Genomic DNA, 25,052 nt, shown 5'->3' on the forward strand with positions numbered 1-25,052 from the left:
TACGATTGAAAGTTGATCATGACTGCCCAAATGATTATAAATTATTGTTGTATAATCAACTATAAAAATCTTGAAAACCTGTTGAATGACGGAATATCATGTAATACCTCTTGTTATCCCTCATAAAAGACAACGTCCTTAGTAAATAAGATTAGAAAAACCATAAAATTTGCGCCAAAATATAATGGCACCCATGGTTGAGATTGGTGGCTTGAAACAGAGACACGTGACTGTATTAGATCTCAAACTTTTTATTTTAGGAGAATAACAGCTGTTCTATTATCCCATGATTGCTTAATTTCATTTTCGAACATATTTTTTAAATTGTATTAATCCATCTCAACAATATCCAAAGTTTTAACTTGTTTTAAGTTGTATACACCAGCAAAAAAATCTTCTTTTTTCATTTGTAATAACGATCTCTTAATTAAGAGGGTATCAATTTCTTATTGTATGCATATATTGACGGTCAATATTAAAAATCTTGCAAAATGCACTGTAAAATGTATATTACGGTCACAATTAAAAATCTTGCAAAATACAGTATAAAATAAACAAAAAACAAAAACAAAAAACAAATACGTTATAAATTGACCTGTTAGATTATATTGAACCTCGGGTTTCGTCCTCGGTCAAAACAATATATATAAAAAGGTCTTAGACTAATGTATAACGTACTGACCTCGTCAAAGCCAATTATTGATAAATATTTAAAACCACAATTGCAATTATACTCGAAATGTCAAAAAAAATAAATTCTTTTAAAAATAACGAACGAAGATCACCTTTTTGAAACTTTGGTGCAACTGATTAATTTGCATCTGTTTATTGTTAAATGCAGAGACCGTCACAAATTGTTTGGCTTCAATAATTTGTCGTACTACCCTTATAGAAATATCTACTAGTAATCTTCTCACATTTTCAGAACAGCTTTATATTGCTATATTGTGTATAACATTGAAATGATTATACAACGTGTATGGTTCATAAGAATCCTTACTTGTGATTGGCTGGAAGGCATCCCAAAGAGGATTTTATTTCCCAATAAAACACAACTTTCGTGACATCACATTGTTGGGAATCAAACACATAATTTGATATAAGTTGCCATTTCGTGATTGTTGCATATAATGTAATTATAATAATTGAATGTAAACAAACAGACGGACGGACACGACCGACTGAATGATTCTTGTACTTTAAAACACGTAATAATCACAAACGTGGCTATATATTTATTCGAATCTTTAGTGTTGGATTCCACTGTTCAAATTTAGTGTCATTCCCATTCGATTCTTTAGTGAAGAAATCAGAATTCAAAACACTAAGGATATATCGAGACTTTGTACAACATGTAATCAGGCTGTTAAAGATCCAAAGCACTAAGGATATATCGAGACTTTGATCAACATGTAATCAGGCTGTTAAAGATCTAAAACACTAAGGATATATCGAGACTTTGTACAACATGTAATCAGGCTGTTAAAGATCTAAAATACTAAGGATTTATCGAGACTTTGTACAACATGTACTCAGGCTGTTAAAGATCTAAAACACTAAGGATATATCGAGTCTTTGAACAACATGTAATCAGGCTGTTAAAAATCTAAAACACTCAGGATATATCGAGACTTTGTACAACATGTAATCAGGCTGTTAATACGGGGCGCCGAATGGGACTTTTGTGGTTTTGTACAAAATTCAATTCTGTCATAACAAAATCATTTTTGTCTTACAAAACTATGTGATACAGAGTTGTTTTATACGAACTTCAATTTTGTAATGACAAAATTCATTTTTGTAGACAAAATTCATTTAGTGTCATGACAAAAGTCAATTTTGTCAAAAAGGTATGCAAATATAAACTTATTTGCATACAAAATTGACTTTTGTTACCTGATATGGAAATAAAGACACAAAAGTCAATTGTGTGAGACAAAATTCAATTTTGTGAGACAAAATTTACAAAATTGAATTTTGTCTCACAAAAGTCAATTTTGTATTCAAATTTGTTTAGTTTGGATTCTGTGAACTAATTTCCATACAAAATCGACTTTTGTGAGACAAAATTGACTTTTGTGAGACAAAATCGACATTTGTGAGACAAAATTGACTTTTGTGAGATAAAACTCAATTTTGCCAATTTTGTCTCACAAAGTCAATTTTGTCTCACAAAAGTCAATTTTGTATGCAAATTAGTTCACAGAATCCAAACTAAACAAATTTGCATACAAAATTGACTTTTGTGAGACAAAATTGACTTTGTGAGACAAAATTGACTTTTGTGAGACAAAATTCAATTTTGTCAATTTTGTCTAACAAAAGTAAATTTTGTATCACAAATGTCAATTGTCTCACAAAAATCAATTTTGTCTCACAAAAATCAATTTTGTCTCACAAAAGTCGATTTTGTATTCAAAGTAGTTCACAGAATCCAAACTAAACAAATTTGCATACAAAATTGACTTTTGTCGCCCAATTTTTAAATTAGGTAACAAAAGTAAAGTCTGTGTTACAAAAATGAATTTTGTCGTGACAAAAGTAACTTTTGTCCACTGAAAGATAATTTTGTATGACAAAGTTTTAAATTTGTAGTATGCTACAAATTTTGTTAAACTGAACTCATTTTTGTTGAACAAAACTCACTTTTGTCCGTACAAAATTGAATTTCGAATACAAAATCACAAGAGTCCCATTCGGCGCCCCGTATTACGGTTAAAGATCTAAAACACTAAGGATATATCGAGACTTTGTAATCAGGCTGTTATAGATATTTCCGAAACGTTTATGCAGTTTTATACAGGAATGAATACCAATAAAAAAGTATATGTTTGTTTATGTGCTAACGAGTGCGATCATAGAACTTGCAATTTAAATTATTCATGAGTTAACATTAATTTATTATTCATTTATAAAACAACTTGATATAACTGGAAAAGTACATTGTGTAGGCATGCTTTATATGTCTTTCGTACAAGTTTTATTACGTGGTTTTGTACTGGGTCCGTGCCGTTGCCTCATATCAGTTCTTTTTTTCACAAGATTGCGCTGCTCAATTACAACCCCCTTTTTGCAAAACGCCAAAAAGGTTTTTAATAATAGATTGTTTACTCTTGTAAAAAAATTCATGAATTTTTAATAATTCAAAAGTCTAATGTGTGACCTTTGACAAAATTAGTTTTAAAAAAATGACCTTCGAAAAAAAAAAATATCTGAGAGAGAAAATCATGCGTCATTGACAGTTTCTTTCTTTTTAATATAACTTTTAACGTGTACTTTACAAAATTAAAAAAAACCAACACCTTATAGAAACGTCCATATTGACAGTGAATTATTTATAATCTCTCCCGTCTTTACGATGTAACATCTGGTATGAAACTAAATATGATTGGTGATGTCGTTATAATTGTCACGTATGATATCTAATAGTGTTGAAAAATTTAATAATTCTATTTTAAAACCATGAAATCACTCCCAAGCATGCTTTTGTTCCTACTTTATGCATTAATTTTATTGCAGATATTTGGATTCTGGTCTTAAACTCCATAATTGGATAAATTTCATCAAATTTGAAGGACTTAAATGTATATCTCATTTGGTATTCTATTATAAGTTCGCAACAGGGAGATAATTAAACGTTTTTTTTTCATAATAATTCTTTTTTGTCCAAATATAAACTGGCACCAGATTACATTATCAGTTTGAAATCGACTAAACGAGTTTGAATAAATAAATCAAGTAAGAATAATTTTGCTCTAGATTATTCAGCCGAGAAACTAAAAGATGTCCGACTTGAATAATGTTACCGAGTAAGCTAGATGATTTTTTGAAAGTTGTTTTGCTGTTGCTTACAAAAAGCAATAGTCTGCGTTTCAGAATGCAGATACATATGTATAAAGACAACTCCGAACTAAAAGTTTTTTTTCAATTCATATTCAAGACTACTGAGTTGACACATTTTTTATTATCAAAATAGGACATACTTTTTATCTGTAAGAATTGAAATTTTCAAATAACATTTCTATATTGAACAATTAACTTCATTAGACATCTCATCCTATGATCATTTATAAGAATACAAAGTAATGGAACCATAGTTAGTACATACTGGGTATAAACTAAACCATGGAAGTGTGTTCAATATTGTGACAATTATTATAGAATCGTAGACAGCGTTCTTGATTTCAATGATGACATCTAAGACAATACATATAGATGTGGTAGCTCAGATTACCTTTTAAGAAGATCTGCAAATATGATTAGCCGGAAGTATATACTAGGTTAAATAGACGTATCATACTACCAGAACAAACGCACTGGCAATTATGAATGTATATAGACTGATTACGAAAGCTTCATATGTCAGGCTGCAAATACTGCATACATATTCTGAACTACTCTGCTCTTTGGTCGGGTGTTGTCCCTTTGACATATTCCATATTTCAATTGTCAATTTTATAAAATTAATGTGATATAAATATGAACACATATTGTGTTGTCCTTTAATGTTTTTAACCTTTACTGTTGAGCCCATTTTTTATGACGTATATATATGACGTTCCGCCATTGTGATAATTGTTCTTTGGTCAATTTTGAATTATTGTTATTCAATTTTTGCTTATGCACGTTGTCTATAAGCCATCTTGAGTTTTTTGTTATAACAGTTACTTTTGGGGCCCTTTATAGCTTGCTGTTATTTGTGAGCGAAGGCTTGTGTTGAAGACTGTACTTTCACCTATAATGGTCAACGTTTTATACAGGTACAACTAAAAACTTCAAAACCAAAACTTTACATCTATAGAAGAATTTGGTCAAGGTTTTAAGTAATTTGAGGTAACGAAATCCCTGACTTAATAATTTACCAGTAACTTATGAATTCAATTATTATTACAACAATGTATGTCTGTTTGTCGTCCATATCATGGAATTCCATGCGACTGTCATACCAGTGAGAGGTTAAGCTATCAAACCGGATCCAATCCACCGTTTTTTACAAAAGGAAATGTCTGTACCAATTCAGGAATATGACAGTAATTTTCCACTCGTTAGAAGTGTTTGAGCCTTTAATTTTGCCATTTTATAAGAGACTTTCCGTTTTGAATTTCCATTGCAGTTCTGTATTTTTGTTATTTTACTCTTTTCGTACAAACAAAATTTCGTTGCCCTAATATATGAACTGTATGCACTCTCCATAATTTAAAAATTCGGTTATTAGATAAACACGGTGACCGCGATCAATGGGGAACGACATGACTAGATCAGCCATAAATTGTCTGACAGGCATCACAACCATGTGAATCTACAGCTGATTAAAATAAAGTGTGTCAATAACATTATAACCTTAATTTTGATTTATTATAGGTTGATTTCAATAACAATGAAGAAAATTGTCCCGAGCAGTTTTTTATACTGCACTAGGTGATATACTGCAAAGAACAATATTTCTAAATATGATTACAATATTTTTTTTATAATATACTTTTTTGTGAATTTAGACTATACCGTATTTGATATTCAGGATTTTTGTTTTATTCCAGTGGCGGATCCAGGGGGGGGGGGGGGGTTCCGGGGGTGCGCACCCCCCTTTATTTTTGCCGATCAATGCATTTGTATCGGGACATATGTTTTGCACCCCCCCTTTGCCCTGGGTGCCCTGGGTTAGCACCCCCCCCCTGTATTCACATGAGAAAATGTTTAGAAAAACTGTGTATATTTCACTGATAGTTCCCTGAAACCACTATCCCTTACTTTGTAAAAAAAACCCCAAGAAATCATAACCCTAATAACGTTTACCCTACTGATATATTAAAAAAAGAACACTATATATATTAGACTGATTATTGATGATATGAGATATTGTATTTAGTACTGCAAGTTCTCCTTTTTATCATTCAACCACGAGTTCGGCTTCATATTATATGGCATATATATAGCATGTGCTTGACTGACAATTTAGGATGATGAGTATGATATTCCAATGTGATACAAAAGATATCAAAAATATATTCTCAAAAGATCAATTGCATCTATATTTAAAGTATCCAATGTACAACGTGTTGACCTCCCAATGTTTTTTATTAATACTTTGACAGTCATCAGTCTCATGAGTCTAATATCACACATATTTCTAAAACTTTTTACTTCTGATCTTATATCAAATTTTGGACCAATCGGTCTTCTCACCAACCGATCGGCTGATTGACTGCCAGGGATCACAGTGATTTTTAGATATAAACTGAACTGATAAATAGGTTTGACATATTTTAAATGCAAAACTATTTTGCATGATTAAGGATTTGAAATAATTCCGGATGCACTAACGATCTTGAAAATGTTTGAGTTTCCCACAAGAAAAATATTTCCCTTTCTTGAATCCCTATTAGTACATGCGGATTTTATATATTTCATAATAACCCCTTAACATTGTTGATATGCTTCACCTCAAAAACTAACAAAACCTTTGAATAGACTTATTAAGAAGGGCTATAGTTACGATACTGTTGTCAGGTCATTAAAGATTGCATATTTTGGCGTTAATATTGATTCACTTATAGGGTCTTTGCATCGGAACTAAACACTGTTATTCAAAAACCAGTTGTTGGCATGACACGGGTTATGTTCTTCTCATATATGTTATGATGGTGTGATACTAAACCTCTAACGGGAAGGATTGTGCCTGATGTTCATATGATGAAATCATAATCTTTCAGTCAGTTTAATTGAAGTCTGGAGCTGGCATGTCAGTTAACTGCTAGTAGTCTGTTGTTATTTATGTATTATTGTCATTTTGTTTATTTTCTTTGGTTACATCTTCTGACATCAGACTCGGACATCTCTTGGACTGAATTTTAATGTGCGTATTGTTATGCGTTTACTTTTCTACATTGGCTAGAGGTATAGGGGGAGGGTTGAGATCTCACAAACATGTTTAACCCCGCCGCATTTTTGCGCCTGTCCCAAGTCAGGAGCCTCTGGCCTTTGTTAGTCTTGTATTATTTTAATTTTAGTTTCTTGTGTACAATTTGGAAATTAGTATGGCGTTCATTATCACTGAACTAGTATATATTTGTTTAGGGGCCAGCTGAAGGACGCCTCCGGGTGCGGGAATTTCTCGCTACATTGAAGACCTGTTGGTGACCTTCTGCTGTTGTTTTTTTTCTATGGTCGGGTTGTTGTCTCTTTGGCACATTCCCCATTTCCATTCTCAATTTTATTCAAATATCACCACTAAAATTGCAAATCTTGATTATGGCGTACAACGATTTTTTTATAGTAAAAATAACCTCCCCCCAACCCCTCCTCATTTTCATGAGTTTTTATGACGCACATCAAGGGCCCGTTTAGTCAAATTGACAATTAAGCATAGTCCGGGCAGTATCATCCTCGAAATACTTCCAGCAATAATGATATTTTACTGATGATGTTTTTTAATTTAACGACGCAGCTACACCTCATTAACAGATATGTTACCATTATACTCTTCTCCAAACTCAATACAATAATTCATATAATCTAACAAAATACAGTTAACTATATAGATGGAATGTACGATGTGGCTTAATTATTGAATAAGCAACTATGATTTCCATATATTATGAAAAACATGTGATTCAAATATCTTCATTTTGTGAAGGTGAAAAATATTTTGAATATTTGGCCATAAAAGTCTTTAACCTAAACTATATGATTCCTTGAGTGACCACACCTTAAACATTTGATATAAAAATAAGAAGATATGGTATAATTACAAATGAGACAACTTTCCACCACAGATTAAATGACATATAAAACATAGGAACAAACTATAAAATCAGGACTTAACTCATCAGATCACTACAAAGCAGAAATACATCTTACACAGACCATACGTGGCAGGGTACTTTTACATCCCATGAATAACAAAAAAGACATAATGTACAGAGCTGAGAGTACTGACAGTTACTGAAAGCTAGTTCAAATCCAATATGATGATGATCTTCTAAAAAAATATTTTATTTACAGCAAATATATACAAAACCATACAAAATGACATCTTAAAAAGACAAATTCTAATTTCAAATTTCGGTGAATGCATTATTTAATGAATTGGAAATGCTTAAACACGTACATGTATATGGTTGATACAACAAATCAAATCCGCACACACGAGAGAAAAGCTGGATTTTTCGGAAACCGTCTCGTCTTTTGTTGCAGTATCCGTAACTTAAAACAAAAATCAAGTGAAAATGTCTAAATCAATACGTCCAATTTGCAGTTAAATGCTAAATTACGATTTCAAAGGCCATAGCAAATGTATTAAATAGCAACCGTTTTTCCCTTTTATAACCAGTCGTCTAAAATTTCAATCGCCATGGTGATGGTTAAACTTCATATAAGTATATTGTGTTCAGAACGCCTATACATTTCCGTTTACGGTGGACCATACGCTCGTTAACAAAGTTGATTTTCGTCATATTTAATGAAACGCATGCTGTCAACAGAAAAGCTATCATTACAAGGAAGCCTCGCAATCAATATGTGTGCTAGTATATAAAGACTGTTTATCACAAAAAATCACAATAAGAATCAAAATACGCGTCGAAAATGACATAAACGGATGCGTAATCCAAATTCCTGTCTGTTTTAGCTAATAGTATTATTAATCGGAGAAGAAGACATTTTCAATAAGGAATATTCTGGATTAAGGTTGGTGATGTATTTTTAGTTCTTTTTAATACAATTAGTTCATTATAAAATCAATTGATAATTTGATCACGATTATATATTTATTAATTGGTCTTGCAAATAGTGTATACATGTTTATTGTTTCGAAAAAAAAAGTGATGGAGAGAGAGGGGAATCGACATCATTTCATTTAAATAACAATTAACGATTTTAAAAATGAAAGTTTTTCAGTGCGCTGTTAAGAATAAGAATGAACATTGACGTACTATAGTCACATTATAGTACTTCCATAGTATAAACCAAGAATACACACCTTATATAGATTAGACCGATGTTTTTACAATTTGAATGGTTTTCATGTCTGTTTCATTTTGGTCTTTTGTGGATAGTTGTCTAATTGGCAATCATACCACATCTTTTTTTTTATATTACACTGGTTATTTTTTGGGGCCCTTTAAAGCTTGCTGTTCGGTGTGAGCAAAGGCTCCGTGTTGGAGACTGTACCCTGCCCTATAATGGTTCACTTTTATGAATTGTAACTTGGATGAAGAGTTGTTTCATTGGCACTCATACCACATCTTCCTATATCTACTTATACTTCATACATATTTTAACAAAACATAATTAAGGCATGTATGATATTCACAGTGTGTACATTATTTTTAAAATCTGATAGTTTTACTTGTGTACATTATTGAAACAAACATACTTTTTCCGTTTTTATTAAAGTAGTTTTGACATGTTATTTTTGGGATCCTTTATAATAAAGTTTGCTGTCCGGTGTGAGCCAAGGCTGCCTGTGGAAAACCGTACTTCGACTTAAAACGGTTTATTTTTACAAGTTGTGACCTGTAGGAGATTGTTGTCTCATTGGCACTCATACCATCTCTTCCTATATCTATTCAATAAAAAACTGAAAACGATTATAAAACAATCTAGCAGCACTCAAATCAATATTAACTGTCATTTTTTCATGTACCTTTGAAAGATCATGTAATGCATAATGAATGAACATATTATTTCTGTTTAATTTGGTCCCTTTTGAAGTGCTGTCTCATTCTCAATCATACCAAAACTTCTGTTTTATGTATATTCCTTATTCGTGAAATAGAGGCGGTAAACTATAGAAAGACAACATACTTTATAACCCAACATTGAAAAAGACTGAAATGCCAAATGATTAATTATTCAACAGTGTTGACTTTTTTAAATTCTATTTATGTACATTTTTATAAGTTTTATCTCGTATATTTGAATGGAAAATGTTGCTATATTTTCAAGATAGTATAGTTATATTATATTATATTTTCATAACACTTTTTTGATTTTTAAAAATTCCTTTGAAAAGGCTCAGGTATGGAATGAATTCACACAAGAAAAATGAAAACCAAGAGAAACCTATCGTTCCTTGCTCTAGTTTATTGTTGGTGCTGTAACTGACTGCGTAAACAAAAGCTATTTTGAATTTCATAATGTGTGGCCTGAGATTTGTTGTTTATTTTTTTGCATACAATTTGCATATTTTGGCAAATAAACAAAAAATAGACATTTCCTGAAAACAATTCAGCTTGATAAAAGTTAAAAGGGGTTAAAATTTCGCATAAACATTTTCTCATTCCAATATATAAAGATAGTCGAGCTACTAACTTAAAGGATTAAGAAGTGCATACTCACAAGGCTGTGTAAAATCTCGTCGTTCTGCAAAGCTATTTCAAAAACCTTTTTTTCCATATTCAGGTGACAGATAGATATAATATACCATTTGAAAGGTAAAAATTTTTTCAAAATAAATTTGACCGTTTCTTTGTAGGCTGGGTAAAAATACGTTAATTTGCAATTTCTTTAAATGCCTCAAGTTTATTTATTGAAAATTTCGATGTGGTTGCTATGGCAACCAATGACATAACTTTATGGATCTTTGATTGGCATATTTAAAAAAAAAAGTTTCAATGAATTGTCAACAAAATTGCATAATATGAATGAAAATCTGCTGATTTTCTATGAGACTTGAAGGACAAGTCTTTGATTTTGTAAGTGTACACGCCAGTTCCTGGAAATAAATTTGTATATATCTCATTTTCTGAGAACAAATATCGAACAATATATAAAAAAGAAGATGTGGTATGATTGCCAATGAGACAACTATCCACAAAAGACCAACATGACACAGACATTAACAACTATAGGTCACCGTACGGCCTTCAACAATGAGCAAAGCCCATACCGCAAAGTCAGCTATAAGAGGCCCCGATAAACCATGTCCATTCTTTTAATTGCAGACTTGTCCTTTAATGTTTTAAATAAAACTTTACGACCAAGCTCAGTGAAGACCCGTCTTAAATGCATTTCAAAAACTTCCAATAACACCTATCAATCGATATTTGCTTTATATCATCCCGAGCTTTATAATAAGACTGCGGAACTTTACCCAGGGAACTGACTATAAATAATTCTAATATGAACAGAAACTTGATATTTAGATATATTTACTTATTTCAGTTTCACACGGTATGTTCTACACTAAAATTTAATGATGATTTTTCATCCTTATTGTACATATCTCTCTAGTTTGCGGTGATTGCTCCCTAGACTACGTTTGACGGTGTGTATATTTCACAACTCGTTCTCTATGACCATGTCTGAAGTGACGATCACGATAGAAATAAAAGTAAATTGGTGGATTACACGAGGTTTTGTAGATAGCTAAATTTGCATCAACTTATTCCTGACAGTTGTCTATTAACAATTGTTTTAAGACTTTATCATATCATATTACTTTTAACATGAGGTACAGTAACTATACATGATATACCAACAGCTATGGGCATATGCGTATCTTGGCTATTGCGAAATGTCAGGCTTTTGTCAAGCTGCTAATGACGTCTTTACGGGAAATCCGTTCGAGGTTGATCTTTACTCTGAGGACATGATTTGTTTATCAGTTTAAATTTTGATTTTTACTAGGGTTCAGTTACAACGACTTTTCTTAGATCGATCTTTTGTCATTATGTTATTTGTTATAGAGCTTAGTGCCAAATTCACGACTCAAGTCCTTTTCAATGGTTATTACAGAGTGTTCTTTTGATGTTTAATCACACCGCTGGCCAAGTGAGAAAGAAGAGCGCTCATAAAGATGTTTTAACCATGCTACAACCTATACACACAACTTTCAAATCAGGAGCCTGTTAATCAATGTTTTGTGGTTGTTGTATTTCTACCGTAATTGTTTTCGTTTACAATATATTGTTGAAGTATAATTCAGACTATCGGTTTTCAGTTTTGACTTGCCAACAATGGACCTGAATTAAGCAATATTTTACCAAATTTTCAGTTAGTTACTCGATAGTTGACTGTTGTAATAGCTGAATTATTATAAATATTGTAGAATTATTCTAACTACAATCTAATAAATTGTATAAGCGTGGGTGAGCATGACATAATATATGTGTTTGTAAAAATATTGATATGATACACTGAAATTTTTATACAGTGTTAACTATTGTTTATCAAAATGTTAGACTAAAACATTTCTTAAGTTGCATTTTTTTTAAATAAGTACATGCGGTATGATTGTCAATGAGTCAACTAGCCACCAAAGTTTAAATTAACTTGATTTGATCTATTAAAGCCTACTGTTCCACCTTCAATAATGATAAAAAGCCTATAATTATAGTTGGCTATAAAAGGCAACAGCATAAAAGGTTGAAACAAATTAAATTAGAAAACTGACAACGTAATTTGTAACTTTATACTTATAAAACAAACAGGACTGACATTAACTAAAACAACCACTGAATAGCAGGCTCTTGCCTTTGGACAGGCACACAACGAATTTGCTTGGTTAAACATGTCTTTCAGGGCCCAATCCTCCACTAACCCGGGGGCAGTTATGTGACAGCAAAACATAAGAACAAAATGTGTTAACCAGTTACAAAGGCTTAACTTGATTGATTGGTACAAAGCGCAAAAGTACCCACAAAACAATAGATACCCCGACATAGGAGTATTCGAAGCTACTGAAAGCTTTAAAGTTCAAAGATATCTACAATAAACGAATAAATAATGTTCTTACAGACTAGCTACAGTATATTCATCTTACTTGACTGTTTTATTTATTGCGTTAGGTGGTAATATAATTTACTAATATTTTGTACATAACATCCATAGTATCTTTGCATATCAAACAACAAAAAACTTTAGTAAGACGAGAAAAGTTCGCTGACATACTTCGTCTGATGTCTGTAAATCCGCCCCTTTTGTAACAGTTCCCTTACATACTTCGTCTGATGTCTGTAAATCCGCTCCTTTTATAAAAGTTTGTGCTTTGAAATGCATATCGTTCACTTTTCCCATTGAATAATTGATGTAAGAAAATAAGGATTAATTAATGCTTTCAGAATCAAATCGAAATATGTTTACAAGATCAAAGTACTAAAACCATTGCTGTGACGTCATCCTTTTCATTTCTAGGGTTTCTTTTTCTACAGGCAACGCGTTCTAAATCTGCTGCTGAAATAGATTATCTATATGTATTTCATTATACCAAATTATATTCAATATTTTTCTTTGTATGCCTAATTTGAATAAGGTATGACTGATACAAAAAACATCGACGAAACCTCTCAGGCTATCATCTGATTGCAATAACGATATCTATTAATATATTATGTATATTAAAACAAATTTATTTTACATGACAGGACTACAATATAAATAAATGGGAGAACATATATGACAGAAAAACACACGAATAATAGCTAACAAAAGGTACAAGGCTTAAAATTTGATACGCCAGATGCGCGTTTCGTCCGCACAAGACTAACTAGTGACGCTCTGATGAAAAAAGTTCGAAAACCAAAGTTGAAGAGCACTGAGAACCAAAAGTTCTATAAAGTTGTGCCTAATACGGCTAGGGTTTTCTGCCTAGGATAAGAACATCCTTATTATTTAGAATAATTTTGTAATTTGTAAAATGACTATATAATAGATATACATGATAAAACCGAAGTGGTGACTAACTACAGTATAAAAACATGATAAGACACTCTTAAAATAAGTACATGTACAGTAGTATTGAAAAGACGTCTCGACGATAGTTTTATTGAAAGATACAACGGATACCCTTCGGGTTCATGACATCTTTTTTAACGAACTAGCTGCTGATATCAAATAATGGCAATATTAAATATAACACTAAAATGACAAACCATGCCATTCTAAACTAACGCTGACTGTTAGATTATGTATAACAACGTCTTAAGTTTACAAGATGACACGATCTAGTTCGATACAGACCAACACAGTTCTATCCTAGTAGTCTTGGTTCCAAACATTGATTAGCGAACTGACATTCACCCGTTAAATTACAAAACGTAATGATTCACTGGGGTAAAGCTGATGACCGTAACTGCATTCACGGTCATCCCAAGATGTCGGATGAAAAATTAGGTCAGTATCTGTATTGTCTGTTACAGTATTTCTATATCATTTTCTTTACAAAGGAGACATTGATACGATGTAAATTTATAAAAGATTCACCCATTTTTGAAAATGGCCCCTGTGATACGCTATACGTCCAAAACTATTTTAAGGATCTATTTTGCTGGAGCTGGCCTTCACTAGTTTGATCGTAGTATTTTAAAAACAGGTTCTGTTATTTTACTTGCAAGACAAAATAGACTGAAGACAAATCAAAGACGATATAATATCAATTGGTGTACATCCATGGCATTTTTAAAAAAGTGCATTTATTATATGTCATTACAAGGAATTCCAGAAATAAAAAAAAAAAATTTTGGCTGTTAATAGTTGGAGGCTGTGCAGCACATTTTTTTTTATTATGCTTGTAAGGTGTCATTTAATCGCTCTTTTGTTGCATGTTTTCCTCACTTTTTCATGTGCATGTCTTGTCGTATGTTCATTTTAAAAATCATACCCTCTACCGTAAAAAAAGATAGATATGGTTAACTATGTATTTAAAGCACGTCCCCACTTTTACATGTGCATGTCTTGTTGTATGTTCATTTTAAAAATTATACCCTCTACCGTAAAAAAAGATATATATGTTTAACTATTGTTACGGCCAGAAATCGCCTTTAAATTGTAGCCAACAAAAGACACAAATCAATAATAAAATTTAACAATATTTAATATACAAAAGTTTACAAAAGGTATTACACAATTATTACTGTTAACTTAACTGTCAAAAATATGAGTCCAATCAGTTATCTTTATCTGTATCCGGAAATCTTTCGGAATCCAATTTGAATATTACGTTCACTACTAATGTCACAATCCAGTATGATGTTGTTTGTAGAATAAAAGTGTCAATCCAAATGCTGTGAATACTAATGTCTATCAATGTCTATGTCCAAGTTTAATTATGAGAGTTTAACTTTAGTGTCTGTATATATAGTGTTGTCATGGAAAATTCTAGAACACTCTATAATGGAACATTGTGGAAAATCCTGGAAAGTTACAACGGAAGTTTCTGGAATATCGTAGAAGTTTAAATTACGCATTTTTTATAAGGATCATTCTAGAAAGTTCCAATCATTCTGTGATTGTTCCAGTGATTCCTAAACTGCACAGTTATAAGATTATTTGGTAAACAACTATCAGGCCATACAACACAAATTAGGCCAACATAAATAACATAATAATTACAATATCATAACACTATGTATTTAAAGCACGTCTTATTTTCTCCTACCTATAGGATAATACTCTCATATAAATACGTTTTATATTAACACCATTAATCATTTGATATACAAAAAAGGTAGTTATACAAATACGGATATTTCTTAGAATTGACGATCATCCTTTAAAAGTTACGGTCATCATTTAGAAATTACGGTCATCCTTTACAAATTACGGTCACCCTTGTTATGAATTGCTGATTCTGTTACGGTCATCTCGATTGTGATTTACGGTCATCTTAGCGAATTTTTTAAATCGAATTTCATTTTTCATGTTCATTTCTCGGAAGTAATTTGTGATTTCCGTGTGAATATTTTATGAATTTACATCGTATTAAATGTCTCCTTTGTAAAGAAAATGATATAGAAACACTGTAACAGACAATACAGATACTGACCTATTTTTTTCATCCGACATCTTGGGATGAGCGTGAATGCAGTTACGGTCATCAGCTTTACCCCAGTGATGATTTAACAATGATAGTGTAATTATGAGCTGTATTAATACGTTGATTCAACGACATAAAAGAATTAAGGAACAAATCGGTAATTTTTAAACTTAATTAGATATACGTTTCACTTAAAAGTGTATTCCCGCATCTGCGTAATATAAGCGATACATTCAGTAATTATTGGTATCCACAGCTTTGCCATTTGCGTACTTAAAATTGAACAGGACAGGAAATTGCAACTCTAAAACATATTTGAAATATGTGGGGCAAATTTGCTGCATGATTTTCAATGATAAAGAAAGAATACAAAGGAATTAGTTAATGTAGTTTGATCTACTGGACTTTGTTTACTTATTAAACCTTAAATAAAAGGGACAGTTGTTTACCTATAGTCAAAACTCAAAATCAAAGACACAAGTGTTACAGCATCTTTATCTCATTTTAAGAGTTATGCTTCTAACATGACAAACTTGTTATTTTAGTAAAACAACTTATGCAAAAACTTTGACAGGTTTTCGTTTTAAATAAGCAGTTTTCTTTATTAAAGAAAAAAAAACATTAATCATCCCCAAGATTTACTAACAGACAAAAGAGGCGCTCAAGATTCCAGAGGAACAGTCAAAATCACTTATAAATGGAAAATAAACTGACAACGCCATGGCAAGAAATGAAAAAAAGACAACATAAATAATAGTACACAAAAAACAACATAGAAAACTAAAGACTGAGCAACACAAACCCCACAAAACAAATTTGGGTGATCTCAGGTGCTCCGGAAGGTTAAGCAGGTCCAGCTTCACATGTGGCAACCGTAAATAAATGATTCAATGATTTGTTGTAATACTATTGTACCTGAAAGGATTTATTATAAAGTACTAACACAATATACAAAAACAGGCCATTTTTCCTTCAGCAAATTACATACTTACTAAATGTTCCTTAGCTTTTGTTTTTGTGGGTGTTGTTATGATATTCCTTCATTAATTAATGCACAATAACCTTCTTTTCCATTTGGTCAAAATAATAAGGTATTTGTGGTGCTACAATATATAAAATCTACCATTATTTAATGTTAACCGAGTATTGACAGTATGTGGTTTATTTCTTCATTTTATGTAATCTTCTGTTACAGTGCACGTAATAATTTTTAAAGAATTTTCAATTACAGCTTGTTGAACTCCATCCGTGTAAAATTGATTATACATATATATCATATTTAATTTCAAGAAAATTCAATACATTTAGTTATATCAAAATAGGAATTAAAAAAAAATATTTTCCAAATTTCGGTCAATTTTTTTTGTTAAGAGATGGCATATTATTGCTGTGATTTTAACATTATACAAATAGTAGGGGTCGACGTCCTCGTATTTTCATGAATAAATCATGTAAGTATGAGTGAAATAAGTGAGATAGAAAAACTATGGAAACCAAATATGTTCTGCGTAATAATCTAATGACATTACGTTTATTTCGCCTTTTTCACACATTTCATCAACTTATTGGAATTTATTGGTCTATTTAATTATATATTACGTCAATAAAAAAACAGGTGCGCGAAAATAATTATTTTTAATTCTTACTTTCTTATCAAATATATACAGGGCTGAAATAATTTTGTTTTATTACAGACTAACCCTGGATGATGCTTTAAAATGCAACATTTCTGATAAAACACAATACTAGAAATGGCTTTAGTGGACGCTGAAGAAACCTACATAGAACTGATCTTTAAGTTTTTCCAAGACAACAATGAAACAGATAATGTAGATTTCACCAGACCCCATGTTCGACCGTCACTGCGGTATGTATATCCCATGTTCATGTTCCTCCATGCGTTAATAGGCATTGCTGGATTTGTTGGAAATATTGGAATTCTGTTCATCATTGGAAAACACCGCCTATACCGTGACCAAACACATTTCTTTTTGGGCAACATAGCATTTGCAGACATCATTAAATGTGTTGTTGTACTACCAATAACACTAGCCAATCTGCTCATTCACAATTGGATCTTTGGAAGTTTTCTTTGTTTCTTTCTGCCTATGATTCAATGCTTTCCAATACATGCTTCCATGTTGACCTATTTAATGATAGCCATTGATAGATATCGCTTTATTGTTACACCATTTAAGACGAGAGCACCTACTGGACTTTGTATTATAGGGGTCTGGGTTGCAGCTGTATGCGTCGTTTTGCCTTATGCGGTTTATATCAAATTTATAGACCTTGGTGCTATATTAGGATATCGTTTTGAAGGAGTTGGAATTTGTTACGTTAACCAAGAGCGACATATTGAAGAATACATCCGAGCCATGTTTGTAACATTGTATGCTATGCCATTAGCTGTAATTGGGTTTCTCTGCGTCAAAGTTTCTGCAGAACTCAAAATGTTAGAAACTCGTCCAATGTATAGCGTCCATTATTCCTCCAATACAAATTCATCACAAGTAACATGGCCAGAACAAAATGGTAACGTGAAGAATGATTCATCAACTGCAAGTAACGAATATAAACCCAAACACACATACCACGGAAACAATAATCAAGACACCGATGACGATATTGATGTTGACAAAGAAAAGAGAACTCAGAACTATATAATAACCATGGTAACGTTGTTTGCCATGTGCTGGTGTCCTCTTAATATTCTTATCCTGGTGCAATATTTCGTTCACGAGAATGGGGACAACACCGGTCATTTTGATATAACTTACATAACATTTACCTGGTTTGGATTTTTGTCAACATGTACAAATCCGGTATTGTTCGCATCATGCCATATGTCAGATTCCACCAAAGATCGATTAAAAGGTTATTTCCGTTTTAGCACAAAAGGAAAACAAAAGGTATGGAACCTTAACTTATAACTTAAATTATTATACAGTGAACTTATAGCTTGAATTATTATACAGTTTTAGTTTTCCTCAAACAATAATTACAATCAATTTGTGCAATCTAATTGAGCTGCAGATACTTGTCCTTAAGGAAAAGCATTCTTTACAAACGGTAAGCACTTTTGCATTCCGTCGGAACTTTATACTTAATTTTTCAAGTGGAAAATTAAAAAGATATGCATTATTTAATTTCATAATGTAGCATCGCGTTATTGGATTACAACACTAATTTCTCTTGTTGAGCATTTCTGCTGACTCTTCAGAGGTACCGTTCACCTCGGGTCTACATGTTCTTTGATTACTTCATCTGAATCAAAAATCTGAATCTCCTTTAAAAATAATTTTTAATTTTCTCATATGCATCAAAAGATGAAAGTAGTAACCCATCATGTCATCCTTAACAAATGTAAGAATACATGAATGCTAAAACTGTACCAAATATATGCTATAAATTAAATAATGATTTTAAAGTTTGTATACAGAACAATATATGTTTTGTACTTTTAATTATTCTCTTTTACAAATAAAATGGAACGAGTCGAAATTATTAAGATTTATGAGGACAAGTCATAAAAATGCATTAACTTACACAATGGCCAATAGATTACACACCATTGTCCATTCTTTTTATTGCCTTTTTGTCTACTTAATGATAATGGGTTTTGAGACCCCTGAAGATGGATAACATAAAGAAACGATTAAACATTATCTACAATCTAAGTATCCTATTAGATAGTTAATAATATGTTTGAACAAGCTACCTAACTGTAATTGATTAAGTGACTCAACTGTAATAAAATATCAATAAACATTTATATACATTTATTTTCAGCCAGCACGACGTGGGAAACCGGACCAAAGAGAGAGTTTCGAATTTGAACATCGCGTGGAAAGTAGACCCATACGTGTTGATAGTGTATGATAAATGTCAAATACAGGACGGGTTGGAAGTATCTAATTTGTATTGTGTGTATTAAGCTAGTATATTGTAACCTACATGCGAACAGTTGATTTATTCATGAATACAAAACAAATTGTTTATCTGTTGGAGATTATTAGAAAATACGAGTTAAAGGAAATGTTATCAAATAGATTAGTGGGTTTTATATTGAATATAAAGAAATTTAGAAAAAAAAGCAATTGGTCAGAGATCTAGAGCAACACGAACACCACAAAAACCACAAAAACCGGATGTGTTTCGTTTAGGTCTTGTGCTCTGGAATAAAAAGTTTGTATTCTACAACTCAAAAAGTGACATTTGTCTTGTTACTCCAATGCTTGCCTATATTAATTTATAGCAGGTTTTTTTTTATCACAAATTACCTCGTTGCATTCACAATAACGCACCTTACTAAAACACATTTACAATAATTAACTAGAAACATTATATGGAACGTGGACCCAATTATTTGCCTCATTGAAACGCATTGAAAATCATAGTAAATAAATGGGGTTCTGTTCAGTTAATAATTTTGATAGCCACCTTGGGACTTTTGGTTCATGTTTGGCATTCGTTTTGAAGTGTCTAAGTACAATCTGAGTGCCTCATGACCGGCATTCCGTTGCAAAATTTTGTTTTGATTGACAACATGATCAGTCTGTCTATTTCCGAGGAGGAATAAAGGCTAGAATGTAGGTAATTTCCTTTATGTACTGACACCAGATTACATTTAAATCAATCAAATTGTTTACAGAAATTCAAAATAGGAAGCCTACCCTTTCAAATAAATTTACATTCAGTTACAGAACTAGTGTAATAATAACACTACAAAATTCTAAACAAAAGTTAAATATATATATTTTAAGAACTATATTCGTGGGTACCGGACTGGTTGCCATAGCTGGGATCATACATTGTATTCCATATAATGATCTATAGTCGCCAACCGAGTTAGTCTTGTGAATTTCCTTTCTGACGTAAACCATTGAATTGATATGTTTTTGTTGAAGAATAATCCGCCTGCATTGATGTGATATCCAATTCCATTTCAAAATAAACATAACGGTGCCTCATCATTTTTTTAATATCAAATATATCTATATATGAAGTATGTATATAAAATTAATAATATTTAATATCAAATATATGTTATTTTTGTCTTGTATCAGGAAGAATATTGTAATTTTCTAATTTTGTGGAAAGTAATTATGGTCTGATGTCATACAGATTCATTCAGTATGCGTTGATAAATTACATATTAGAAAGGTGTTCTAAGTGATACTAGTAAAGGAGGTCCACTTTATAACTGCAGTGATACTAATAGACTAAATTATGGAAGGAAAAAAAAAAGCTTTTGTAAAAAGTTTGTTCGGTCACGACACAGAATAATTTATCACGAGGGATAAATAATGATAAAGCAACCAAACTTGCTCAATAATATTTTGTTCTGTAATTTTCATCATTCATTTTTCAACATAAAATTGATTAAAGGGCACTTTAAAGTCGTTTGAGTGACACACGTGTTTCAATTATAGTTTAACGTCTCAACTTTTTCAATTTAATACGATGGTCCAGAACAGAAAACTGTCGTTATGAAGAAATCTTTTCAAAAGGTTAGGAACAACCCCTCGAATGAGACTAACTCTTCAATGTAATGTAATGCAATCTTTCTTTTATTATATGGTCAAAACTTGTCCAAGAATTTTGTTATAATGATTTCGGTCACGACCCTGAATAATCTATCACGAGGGATAAATGATAACCTAGTGACCAAACTTGCTCAACTGTATTTTGTTTTGTAATTTTCATTATTCATTTTTCAACATAAAACTGATTCTACAAAATTTGAACTACTTACTGTACTGAAAGATTGCATTTTATGTCGGGTTGTCAGAATTTATTTTTTATTGAATTTGATCTTTGAATTTGTTATGTATACTGACTGGCTTAAAAAACGCAACACTCATTTTGTAGAATTTTTTTCACCAAATAATATTTGATCCTCATACAACTACTATTGTATGTTATTCAGGTCTCAGACAGGGTATATACTGTGACATTCCCGGCTTAGAGTTTATATCCCCTGAGCCGAAGGCGAAGGGGATATAAGCCCTAAGCCGGGAATGTCACAGTATATACCCTTTCTGAGACCTGAATTACACATATATTACGGATTACCCCTGACTTAATGTTATTTTCCAGTGCAGGTATTTGTTGACAACACATATATATTGAAAAACCCAAGGCTGATATGTTCTGAAGGATTTTTCAATTTGCTATGAACATAATTTTATCGTGTATGTAGTAATTTATAATAACCCTTTTAACATTAAATTTAATTATTAAAAGTGTAAATTGCGAGATTTTGTATCAAAAATGTATTATTGACTGAAGCACGTCATTATTTTCCCTCTGTGAGCCTCTGACAGTCTGATAGCTTTTGACTACGTCACATAGTAACCGGACGTTTTTGAGGTTCCAATTGGGGATAAAAACGTCGTATATACCCCGGCAGTTTCCTGAATATATACTGACATCTCTGTGTTGTTATCCAATCACAAACCTCGACACATTTGTAATCCGTAATATTCATGCTTATCATATGTCTTTCCCTTTCGAAAAATAAACATCTGACTTACCTGTGGTTATTGAACATACCAGATTTTTTTAGATCGAACGAAATTTCAGAAAGAGAAATTTCCAGCCAATAAAAGATTTTTTCCGGGTTTTTTTCTTTGTGAAACAGTTCGTTCAATCCTTGGACACACTTTAATCATTTAAAAAATGTTGCATCTCCATATTGCCAAAACTCAGGAATGAAAAGCTGAATCAACTCATTAGAATTCTGCAAACAGGAAAACGTGAACGTGCTGCAACACAAAAAAATTGACGTCAGCAACTCGTCTTACTGTCCTTCCGACAATGATACCGGTAGACTGGATTTGTTGAAGACCATCAAAGACTAGATCAACATGTAGTGACAATGCAACGTCAATAGAATTTGATTAGACAATGTCATTTGTGAGACAGATCTACGGCCGCAACGTCAACTGCTAACCAAATTGATGAATGAAATTTTGCACAGATTAATGCCATATAAATGTTTCCCATTAACTGAACTGGCAAAGAATCGACTGCAGAAAAACATTTAGAGCCTTAAAGTTGAAACCGCATAATTGACAAAACACATTGTAATGGGTGGAACAACGGTAAAATCAGAAGGTGCAAAACAGAAACCAAAACGTGCCGAACAGAAATGGTTGACCTTTCTGACAATCATTTTGGCGTTTGTTACAGACAGTCATTGCTTTTGACGGTGACACGTTCATTGGTAAGGGGAAAACCAGGGTTTCAGTGTATACCACAATATTTGAACATCGAAAATGACGTTATCAATTCAACTTTCGAACTGCATTTTTTTTTCAAACATTTAAGTAATGACAGAACTTTCTAATCATTAGTTTGTTTACAAAAAAATGCATAATTAAAAATGAAAATTGAAAAGAATAATCTAGTGTTGCGTTTCTAAAGCCGGTCAGTATATTATAATTTAGCGGTTTCATTTGTCTAGCAACTGTAATGGCATGCCGTGTTCATAGGTTTTGTACATTATTAGTGTTTATGTGGTTCATATATATCAAATATAGAGGATATTAGCTTGTATGATTGGTAGAACAATATGAAGAACCTATTTAACAATTAAATGAATAAATTTCTAGCAAGTTTTGTCAATTCGTTTTTGCATTTCGACTAAACCTAATCATCGCATAGGGAATTCAGTTGGGTCTTTTTTTTTGTTTATATCGGAAATTATCACATTTTTTTAACCAATTGACAGAATGGTAGGAAGTAAAAGTCGAGTTATTTTATATACCATAGGATTTAAATCTGATGGCAATAAGTCGACAAAATTATTAAGAATGATCACATGAAATAATTCAAATGCGGAGCTTATAATGAAACAAATAGAATGGTGTTTTTTTGCTGATGTAAGACCAACATGTAGTTATGTTTTTTTGAGCCTATTATAAATATCTTCTAATTCAATTACAATTAATAACATTATGGAAAGAATTTGTCTTCTGAGGTCAATTCCCTTGTGGTCGATATTTTGTTTTACCTTTATCAGACTTTAATTTACACCTGTGTCTTAATCAGAGTATCTAATTTTGTCATTACATTTTAACCTATTTGTATTATATTACTTCTTATATTGTATCATATATTTATCAAGATTTTAATGTTATTATTATTATTTGAATATTCATGTTTTTGTAAGAAACAAGAAACTATATCAAACAATGAATTTTTTATAAATACTATGCTTCTAAATAAGTGTTATTTTGTTTAAGATTGATCATCTCATTTATGTCATATCGATTTCTAGAGAATGTAGGGATGCTGATGAGTTCATACCAGTTATAATTTCCACTTTGGCCGTTTAATTACACTGCATGCAATTTAAGTCATTTATCTCAATTTATTGGGGCAGGATTAAAGGGACGAACTTGAAATCATTATTGGTTTGACCTATAATATATATGTTTTGAATTTAACTCATTTAAATCAACTTGTTGGGTCACGAATTATATATAGTTCATAAAGATACGATGTGTATGTGTCTCAAATCATTAACGGTATGTTTTGGCGGTTCTAAGATACAAGTACATATATGTCTGATCCGTAATTTTTCCAAATGTATCGTCATATTTTGATTTGAGTGTGGATTTGCATGGCGGTTGATTCAAACATGGCATTGCAGGAGATGCTTACCCTGTCGACGCATTCTGGTTAGATGTTAAATATGACTGAGTGGTCGCGTTTGTCGAAGTGAAAGTTATGGTCAAATGTTGTTTTTTACCATAACGTTTGGTCACCTACTTCAATCTTAATATAGTGAACATTCAAATGTATGTGCCGAATTAGAGGGTTTTATCCAGATATCACGGCTTGATATACAGGTTCATAGCATGGTTTACGGTAATGTTCAAAACATGCATTTGTGGTGACTTGAACTAGAAAATGATATCACAAAACGTTAAAAAATGTATGTATTATTAGGGTTTTATTTAAGATCCCACAATTTGCTGAACATTGAAAATCGAATGTTCTAGCAAACGGGACAAGGTTTCCTTGTGCACACCTATCATTCTTATATAGTGAATTGTTAATTAAAAAGACAAAGTCGCGAAGAAATAAAACTATTTATCTAACAAGCAAACAAATGGCTATCAGATTAAACAATGAATCTTTTAAGGAGAAAGCAATTATGTAGTAAACTCTTATACAATGCTTGCAATACTAGTATATATAATTTAAGCAATTTGTATTCTGTTCATTCATATTACGGTGTTCTACTTCATCTGCTGAATAACATTTGTAAATAATATGTATATTT

At 31.7% G+C, this 25,052-nt stretch overlaps 1 protein-coding gene across 2 annotated transcripts; it reads left to right on the forward strand.

Moving 5' to 3' along the window:
* Positions 1 to 8,485: 8,485 nt before the first annotated feature.
* On the forward strand, positions 8,486 to 24,608 carry LOC143073605 (prolactin-releasing peptide receptor-like). 2 transcript variants are annotated; one of them, XM_076249266.1, is made up of 3 exons: positions 8,486 to 8,685; positions 17,449 to 18,666; positions 19,547 to 24,608. In XM_076249266.1, the coding sequence occupies exons 2-3, from the start codon at positions 17,506 to 17,508 to the stop codon at positions 19,634 to 19,636; spliced, it is 1,251 nt and encodes a 416-aa protein (XP_076105381.1). In that variant the 5' UTR covers positions 8,486 to 8,685; positions 17,449 to 17,505; the 3' UTR covers positions 19,637 to 24,608. The 2 variants fall into 2 exon arrangements, with proteins under 2 accessions (XP_076105381.1, XP_076105383.1); XM_076249268.1 differs by lacking the exon at positions 8,486 to 8,685 and adding an exon at positions 13,933 to 14,112.
* The last annotated feature ends 444 nt before the right edge of the window (positions 24,609 to 25,052 follow it).

The sequence above is a fragment of the Mytilus galloprovincialis genome, chromosome 4, assembly GCF_965363235.1.
Source record: "Mytilus galloprovincialis chromosome 4, xbMytGall1.hap1.1, whole genome shotgun sequence".
Taxonomy (NCBI): Eukaryota; Metazoa; Mollusca; class Bivalvia; order Mytilida; family Mytilidae; genus Mytilus; species Mytilus galloprovincialis.

Excerpts from the sequence above, each read along its gene's own strand:
- LOC143073605 (XM_076249266.1), top strand. The coding sequence starts at position 17,506 with ATGGCTTTAGTGGACGCTGAAGAAACCTACATAGAACTGATCTTTAAG. Across the intron at positions 18,667-19,546 it reads GCACAAAAGGAAAACAAAAG|CCAGCACGACGTGGGAAACC; the intron begins GTATGGAACCTT and ends ATTTATTTTCAG.